Source organism: Cheilinus undulatus, linkage group 3 (genome assembly GCF_018320785.1).
Source record: "Cheilinus undulatus linkage group 3, ASM1832078v1, whole genome shotgun sequence".
In the NCBI taxonomy this organism is placed as follows: Eukaryota; Metazoa; Chordata; class Actinopteri; order Labriformes; family Labridae; genus Cheilinus; species Cheilinus undulatus.
The window spans coordinates 20,841,234-20,850,797 of NC_054867.1; the positions used below are offsets into that span (position 1 = coordinate 20,841,234).

Sequence of the window (9,564 nt, forward strand, 5' to 3'; positions counted from 1 at the left end):
AATTTTTGGGGGGATTCATAAACTTGGTTGTTCAATATGGCCTTCAAAAAAATCATACAAAGCCAATGAACTAGGGAGGTTAACCATGAAGAGAGGCAAAGAAATGGATGCTAAACAATTCAAAGTTTTCTTGATTTACCTGAAAACTGAATTTCCTTATGACATAATTACTATAATCGGCCCAGGTCTTATGATATAAAATGTTTGAAGTACAAATAAGCACATTTTAAAACGATTTATGCTTTTTATATTAACAACATTTTGTGTTTGCGTCATTCTTATATCTCTTCCTCGGTTTAAAAAAATGTTTTCTTGTTTTTTACTATGATTGATGTTTTCTATTTAGGCGAGGCTATTATTTACCCTGTTATATTTTTCCTCTCTACACAACCACACACTGGTTGCAGCGCGTGAAGCGTTGTGATGGTCCTACGTCATGCAGATGAGTGACGTCAGACAGGAACCAGTGGAAGGGAGCTTGACAAATCAAGATGGCGTCCCACGCTGAAGCAGGAAAGAGATGTCAGGATAAATAAAACTCATTCGGAGATAAGTTTAAAATTGAGTGCCGCCTCGACGAGAAGAAATTCGGAATTTGAGAGAACAAGACGGAGCAGATATAGGTGAGATGAGTTTGTGTTTGTATGTAGGCTCAGTTTTTATTGAGGGGCGGTGGCAGCACAGACAGCGGTCTGTCCTATCAGCCACATAACATTACAGACAGGCCACTACTGAAGCGAAACGTATTAGCAAGAATTGCCCGATATAAATGACCCAGAGACTTGTGATAAATGTCTATGAACTATACTAAACGACCTAATTCTTTAGAAAATATCAACTATTGTCGTACGTGCTGCTGACTTTTTGGCTAAACTGTCACTGTATGTTCGCTGTTAGCGTGTTGAGCTAGAAGTACCCAAAGATAGTAATAGCTTAGCATGTTGCTAATTGTCGGTATCATGTCCCCAGTAACACAAACTAATAAATTTCTCGGCCTTCGCTTATAAACTCATGTCTGTAGGGGTATTTAAATGTGACATTGAAACGTAAACACCACGTAAATGTGATATCTGCAGTAATCGCGATTCATTTTAACCAAATGGAGTTGTGAGCATTTCAGCTCTGCTAAATTAGCAAGCTACCAAGTATAACAAACCACTTGCCGAGTTGTCCCGTGTCGTTATCTCTGATATCGTGAATACTAACATTAACAGGACGAAACCATACTGTCAAGAGCATAGCGTTAGAAGCTAACTTGAAATGTCGTTAGCTACAGAGAACATTAACTTGTGGGGAGTTACATAACACATTAGCTACTAGAGTTAATTTAAGTACTTCAAGCTAACGACTGTATGGAATTAACTCTTGCACAGAATCAATCGGAGTTGCACAGTTTGCATTGAAGGATTCCCTCTGATCACAAGATGCCCCCTAATCACAAGTAGCCCATTTCCACACATGATTAAACATAGAGCAGACTGGTGTCAGGCTTTTGATTAACCAGGGACAGATGTAGATGCAGCATATAATAGTAAACTAATTATGATTGTTTGAAATAACAGATAACTCTCATAAAGTTTTTTCTAACTAATGCAGGAATTATGTTGGAATTAAAGCCTGTTGAAGGGCCTGTTAATGTATTTTGTAGGGCTGCACAATCATGGATTTTTGTCCATATCCACTGCTGGTATTTATTTACAAAATAATTTTAGCTGAATGTAATATCAGCAAGATTAAACTAGAGCTGGACAATTTTTCAAATTTGATATGAAATGTTGTTTGAAAGAGAATAAGAGAATGTTTTTTTTTTGTCTTTCTCGTTTTTAACAAGTGTTTTTTGCAAATTATTCTAGAAAAAAAATGACTCATGGATGTGTGCTTGATGTGTATCCCGACCTCTAAAATGCATTATACTGGTATTTCTTCACATATTTTACATCAAAGAAATTTTCCTTCTTCTGCAATTTGAAAATTGTGCTGGAGCATACTGTGATATTTAAAATTGTGTTGATTGAGTTTTAAGAAATGTAACAGAACAAAGCTAACAGACAAACAAATAACAATGCTACAGGACTGGATGATCCACGTAATAAAAAGTGTTTTGACATAGCCTAGATAAGAAATTGAAATAAGACACTGCAAAGTAACCCAAATTATGGTATTCAGACACACTTGTGTCCATTACTCTAATTCTGAAAATGCTCTAATTATCCACTATGTTATCTATTAAGTCAAAATTATAGTCAAATCCCAAAAGTTCCAGGGGCTTTTTCAATTTCTGCAGAAAAAACACACCTACTTCCATAGACATATTTTCCAAGTTTTTCCAGGGATACAATTCCTGGGATGACAGACGACAAATTGCGATGTAATCTAAATTTGGATTAATTTGTGCAGTCTGACCTTAAATTTCAGTCCATGAAATGCACAATTTAAAGTTTTAGGATGAACAAATTAACATATTCTAGTCATTACAACACCCTTAAAAGTGAAAGTATGGCGATGATGTCTAAAGAAAAACACTTCTGCTGATGAAGGTTTGTTTAAACTTAAATGTTTATACAGCAGATATTTACAGCTTATAAAGGCTGATATTAATGATCAAAATATTGGTTGTGAATAGCTTCAGAAATGTTCATATCTGCAGATAAGGATAGTTCACTTTTTAAGCTAATATCTTTCAATACCTACATTAAATCACTTATATGCTGCATTTCTAGTATTTAAAATTAGACATATCATTTCACCATTTTCAAAGCTATAATGTCAAACATTTCTGATGCCAGTTTTCTTAGATGGAATGACTTGTTACTTTTGTGGTTCAGTGGTGATATTATTTATGGAAGAGTCTTTGTATTTTGGTGATGGCATAAGAATTTTGAACAAGACATGTATACCTCATACTTTTATCCCATTTTACTGACAAGCTGTTTTATTTAATAAGTAATCCTAAAACTACTTTGCTAACCCTTTTTATTTCTTAATTTCAATGTACTTTGTAAACCATTGTTTTTAAAAGGGCTATACAAATGACGTTATTATTATTGTTACTTCGTCTGTCTAGTAATTTATTTTTTAAACGAATACTTAAAAAGATATATGTTTATTGTCAATAATGAATGTGTTATTCTTGAGGTGTAAGAAAATATATAAAGGTTTTATCAAAGATTTGTCAATTGCTTATTACCCACTCTGACAGAGCATCAATCATTATACTTTTTTATTGTAGTTTTTTTTATTGCTAATAACTTGTCACTGACCTATTTGTCAAAGAGAAACCACTTCAGTCATGCAAATCTATGCCTGTATATATTTATTTTTAATTTCATTTTCTGACATTTGTTCTGTGGCAGCATGCTGTTTATAGTGTCATGGAGGATTTGAGAGATTTCTATTTTATCAAATAGACAGGGATCTTAAGACTTCAGTATTCTTTTGCGGTGGCAAACTAAGAACATATAACCAACCCACTTGATTTAGTGTTTCTTTCATATGGTTAAAGAACTATTGATAAGCATGAAGAAAATTTAAGTGCCTGATAACTCCAGAATTACAGTATTTTCATCAAATATAAGTATAAAAAATCTGTGCAAGTGTTAAAAAAAGAAAGAAAAAAGCCAGGTAGAGTAACAACAGAGGTATAATGTTAAAATGAAAAAATGCAGTCTATCTGGGCATAAGGTACTTTTCTTAGAAGTCTCCCTGTTGACCTGTAAGTCCATCAAATCTATCACTTTTTCTGCTAAATATCAGTCTACACCAGCAAATGGATTAAAGTTCTGTTGTTCAGCGGATGTGAGAACAGTGGCTGCTCTGTATTCATAATGTCGGGCATTGTTGCACGGCATGTGCAAGTAACGGGATTATGTGACTTCATCTGAAAAATGGCTGAAGTTCAATGGGTTATTGGAGATTGAATTGAATGGTCAGTTTTCACTATTTAAAAAAAGTGTTATCCTGCTCATGTTTCGATAGACTTTCTCTTGGAAAGTTTTCTTAGCACTGTGAACCTGGGTATTGTGACACTGTTGCACCTTCGTCTTTAATGAAAAAATTTAATTTTTCTTGAAAACCAGTCACGTTGTTAAGTTAACAGTGCAAAACACTCTGTTTACACCTGGTTTACCTGTGTTTGTTTTAGGAGTCTCTAAATGGCTGCGAGGAAGTCTGGATCAGATGCGTACAACAATGGTAAGAGCTTATATGACTTGACTGATACTTTGGGTTAAGTTTTAGGTTCGTGACCATTCCTAAACATTACCAACCTTTTTTCTTTCCAAAAAGGACCCATCAGCTACCTTGATGACGTTCCCTTTAAGATCAACGACAAGTTTCGCTGTCCAGCCAAAGTAGGACTCCCTGTTGGTTTCTGTCTCCCAGACTGTGACTCATTGCTGGTGGACACACAGGTTAGTCACCTACAGTGTTATGTTGACTTTGCAGCTATGTTGGTTGAGGTATGCTACTTTTAAATATACTCTCAGCGTGGCTTAACTGTGCTGACTTGCAGTTATGTTATTTCTATGATTGTTAAGGGCCCTGCCCTTAGTCCTGCTTTATCAGTATTATGTTTATGGGCATGTTTGGTCCTGTTGGGCACGGAAGAGAAGGTATCATTTTTCAGGTCAGCTTGTGTTTAGCTTTCAGTTTTGGTCAAGCAAATGCTGGCCGTAGAATGAAATTTATTTAAATAATGTGCATACAATTTTTGGGTGTTGGATCTGTGTAGTAAGATAAGATTTTGTAGTGCTTACTTTTTCTCCTTTTCTCTGTTTCTCTATGTGCATTCTGCACCTATTACCTTCATTCTTCTTATTACTGTGGTCTCAACAGTATGACTTTTCTCTGGAGAGACGTAGTGTGCGCTGGGCAGTTGAGCTTGCTGAGGCCAGAGCAGCAGAAGAAATCACAGCCAAGCAGGAGGCAGAAAGCAGGGAGCGTTTGGCACAAGCCAAGGACATTGATGGTGGTGGAGGCAAGAAACCCCAGTCGGCTGCAGAGGACCAGGACCTTCTACCACCAGCAATGAACCCAGTCCTGGCAGGGCTGAGCCACAACGCCATCCTTACCCCACTGCCTGCACCTAGTCTTGGTCCTAGGAAAGCCCAGCCTAGCACTCCCCAACAGCACAGCCTCAACCTAGCTGACTTTGAGCGTGAGGAGGACCCCTTCGACAAGCTTGAGCTCAAAACTTTGGACGATAAGGAGGAGCTCAGGAGCATCCTCCAGAGCCAGCCTCAACCTCAGCCTCCTCCATCTGTAACCCAGCCTGAGGTCTCCCAGAGGGGGCCTGAGTCACGTGGAAACAGCCCCTCCCCTCCAAGCACCAACACCAGCCTCACAGCCAAACCTGGCTTTGCACATAAACCCAACGGGTTGGTTGCCTTGCTGGACATGGACAGAGTTGGGCACCCTGGGAGAGCAGGCTTTGAGACGGATGATCGACCATGTAACATCCGCTCTCTCACTTTTCCCAAGCTCTCTGACTCTGGTGACCCAGAGCCAGTGAGGTACAGCCCACTCCCCACACCCATCCCTGCCCCCAGACACAACCTTCCAAATGGCAGCCCGCCAACCATTCCCAAAACCCAAGTTATTGTTGCCCCTGAGCCTCAAAGCCACATCAAGAGTGGTGCACCAAAACCAGTGAGCATGACTTTGTATTCTCTATATCCATTTGTGTACATTGGCTGTGTGGGATAAAGTGATGTGGATTAAGCAGTGATGGTAAATTAGGAATGTCAAGAATCCTATCAACCCTCAATTTTTAACTCTAGGTTAACCCGGGATCAGGATCTGCAGGTCTGCCATGTGGAGGAGCCCTTCTCAGCATGACCCCCAGTGAACGCCAGTGTGTGGAAACCCTCGTGGGCATGGGCTACTCTTATGAGGGTGTACTACGGGCCATGCAGAGACAAGGGCAGAATGTGGAGCAGGTGGGACATCTCTCACACCTATGAGCGGATATCTGGAATGTTTGCAAATTAACTTACCAGTGGGCATCACAGTTTATTGTTACTGTACTTTTTTATTGTGTTCATTTAGAATTAAATGGTTTAATCACGCTGCCCTTTTTCTCAAGGTTAAGGCATTGTGCACAGCCCTTTGATCTATTCAACAAATCCCACACAGCTTGATCCTTCCAATCATAAGGGGATAGGCAAAATAAAAAGGGTTCATAGACAGGATTTTCTTTGTTTCAAGCTGGGTTTAAACTGTAAATTTACATCAGTTAATGATAACTTTTGAGACACATGCAATGTATTGAAGACAATTAATGAACCTTACATTTATTTAAGTCAATTTATCTGCTCATTATTTTGTCAAAGTGAATCAGGAAACCATGCATTTCTAATTTTTCTAAGCGAGATCTATGTAATGACTGGCTTTAGCTATACAAAAAAAAGCGAGATTTTAAACATGCATAATGAATGAACATGTACCTACTGTTTGTCTCAGGTGCTGGACTATCTGTTTGTCCATGGACGTCTGTGTGAGCGGGGCTTTGATGCAAGTGCAGTGGAGGAATGCTTAGAGATGTACCAGTGCTCAGAGGAAAAGGTTTGTTTAGTTTGCCATTATGCAACAGTATGGTGAAAGATGCATTATCAAAATGTTATATAGACAATACTGATCTAAAATAAGATACCTCAACATCTATGATGAGATCAAATTAGTTCCCCTTTTTCATCCTTTCCAGGCCCTTCAGTTTCTTGAACTCATGTCAAGATTTGGTGAAATGGGTTTTGAACGAGACACCATCAAAGAAGTGCTGCTGGTCCACAACAACGATCAGGACAAGGCTTTAGAGGACCTGATGGCTCGGGCTGCAGCTAGCTGAGCTAAGCTAACCAGCCCAACTAAAGCCCGGCCCAAGGCTTGCCTCCCGCTACTAGCCAACACAGCCCCTTTCCTTCTTTCCACTCTATCACACCATACCCTGCCCTTGCCTTGTTTGTGGAAGGGACAGCTGGGAGACAGTTGTATTTCTCTCCTTGATAAATTGTGTTGTGTTTCAGCACTTCTTGAAGACTGTGTGCCTGTGGAGGGGGTTGTAGTTGTTCTTTTTCTACAAAATACTCTGGTTTTGTTCCAGGATTTGGTACTTCTAGGGTATTTAAAAAGGAAAGTACGTATCAGCTGTGAAGAAGAAACTGGAAGAATTGGGCTATGGCATTTTAATGCTGTTCTACTTCTACAAGGAAGTGTTTATGTGACTGCAGGACTGAAAGAGAGGCTGATGACAGCCTCTTAATGCATCACATACAGACCAGTTTGAACTCTCTAAACTCCCAAACAACTAAGCTGCCATCTTCCACTGCTCACTGCAGACCTAGTAAATGGTGGAGGGGACTGGGGGCCTTGAAGAGGCTATCTTTGAACTGAACCAACTAACATTTAAAGTAAAAAAAAAAAAAAAAAAAATTTAAAAAATATATATAAAAAAGAAATTCAAGGCCCCGTTGCCAGACAGATAACTGAGTCTCAAGAAGTGCCCTCTCTGCTCTGGTGCCCTGCACCTTTTTCTGTTCTGCTTTATTCTTTCATTCATTATTGTCTATTTTTCTGTTCATTTGGGCACGTTTGTCACATAATTCAAAGACACCATTTCTTTGCTTTCTGTTTAAAGAACTGCATTATTGATCCTTAGTCATCATAACTCAAAACACAAGAGATACTATTGCCCTAGTAGGCTCTTTGACCTGCACTGGAATGGCCTGGTAACAAAGTGAGGAGAAATCAGGAGAAATATCTCCATAGGAAATTACTAAATGTTGTCCCATAAACCACTGGCACTGATGTGTCACACTGCACAGACACGTTTCTTTATGTTCAAGTTATTTAAAATAGTACACTGACACTTTCATTTAAAATAAAGAGTTTGGTTTGATAATGTAAGTTAAGTTAACTTACAAAGGTGATGCTTTTTTAAATCACCACAGACTTTTGTTTTTGCAGACTGGAAAAGAGTGAGTGGTTAAAAAAAAAAAAAGAAATGAAATGTAAGTGAGGGTTGTGTTTGCAGCCTCGTCACAGTGCAATAGAGACATTTCATAGTGTGTGATTGTCAGGTGGCACTTTGAGCCTTGAGATATTGTTGGGGGTTATGGAAGAGGCTGGAAATTTGGATTGAACTCAAAAAGGGTGATTTCTGCCATGGTTAAAATCTGATTTCATGCCATAATTTTTATCAAACATGACATTGATTTGTTGACTTGTCCACAGTTTTTCAAGTGTAATAGTCTTGATTGTAAGTTTGTTGTCGCCTCAAACATCTTAAATGAAGACTTAAAAAGTTCAGTCACCACAAAAGCATTTTCCCAACTGTTTATTGGGTGTTATTGTTAAAGAGGAGATCAGAAAACCTTTATTTTTATATTTTTTAATTACCCTTTGAGTTCAATGCTACATATGTTTGTAAAACATATCTGATCAGTTGCACTATGGGCAAAAAATGGCTGAATTTTCCATAATCTTGAGTTCTGTGGTGTTAATGGGGATTGAGATTGGCATGGTAACAGATTAAGGGCTTAAAATTAGCAAAATGTGACTGGGAAAACTGGGATTTAATTTGTGGGCAGGTACAGTAGTTTTTCTGTGTTCCACCACTGCTAAACATCAAACCATCACCAATGTTAAATGGCAGTGTAAAACAGACAGTTTTTTATTATTTAGTAAAAAAAATCACAACCAGGAGTATGCACCATATAAACAAACATTGAAACAAAAAAAGGATGAGCAAAACCTCGCTTTTGTGATGTATCTGTCATTGAATACATTCATATTCTTTATTTGTTAGGAAAGTGCCTGGTGCGGGAAATGAAGATGATATAAGATGTGGAAGTACATGAGAATTGGACAATTAACATTTATGCAGGTCAGGTTTAAGATATCTTCTGTCTTGTTTCTCTGTGGTAAAGAAGACTGGTACATTACTCTACAGATAGACATGAGTAGTGTTATTGTAGCACTTACATAACACAAGCGTGGTTTCCTTAATCATGCACGAAAAAATTTTAAATCCACTTACTCTCTTTTCTTACAGCCACACAAATAGGAGTGAATTCACCACAGCAGGTTCTGGACCTCCCATTTGTGTCATGGTCTTTAAGCTGTAGAAATAAGTTTGAAGTTTTTTTTTTGTTTGTTTTTTTGTTTTTTCAATCAGGCCATCTTACAGTACATCAGATCAAATTTAAAGTCAGTGTGTAATTAAACATGGGGTGTTAGACCAGTGAACACTGAAATTTTTGATGGTGGGTAAGATCAGTGATTGTTTCCCAAGCTCGTGAACTGTGATTTGAAAAATGTTACGTTTTTCCTTTGAATTATTTGAAAAATCCACAATTAAATGTGCACATCTTTTCAGTGGTGAGACTGTTGATCGGTGCTGGTGTTGCTTATTTAGCTCAACCTATTAATGGTTGTGTTTTATATGTGTACATATTTCTGGAGAGGAAGACAATTCTCCAGCTCCCTGTTTTGTCTTGTATAACTAATGCTATACATAGGCATAGACAAGACATAAACAATACAGATGATTCTCCATCTAGGTATTGTGAG

General features: G+C 38.1%; 1 protein-coding gene across 1 annotated transcript; it reads left to right on the plus strand.

Annotated features, from left to right (window-relative positions):
- The first annotated feature begins 486 nt into the window (after positions 1-486).
- Positions 487-9,371, plus strand: ubap1 (ubiquitin associated protein 1). Its single transcript, XM_041779083.1, has 7 exons — positions 487-623; positions 4,142-4,191; positions 4,285-4,409; positions 4,834-5,646; positions 5,778-5,936; positions 6,460-6,561; positions 6,701-9,371. Exons 2-7 carry the CDS (start codon positions 4,152-4,154, stop codon positions 6,839-6,841), a joined length of 1,380 nt encoding a protein of 459 aa, XP_041635017.1. The 5' UTR covers positions 487-623; positions 4,142-4,151; the 3' UTR covers positions 6,842-9,371.
- The last annotated feature ends 193 nt before the right edge of the window (positions 9,372-9,564 follow it).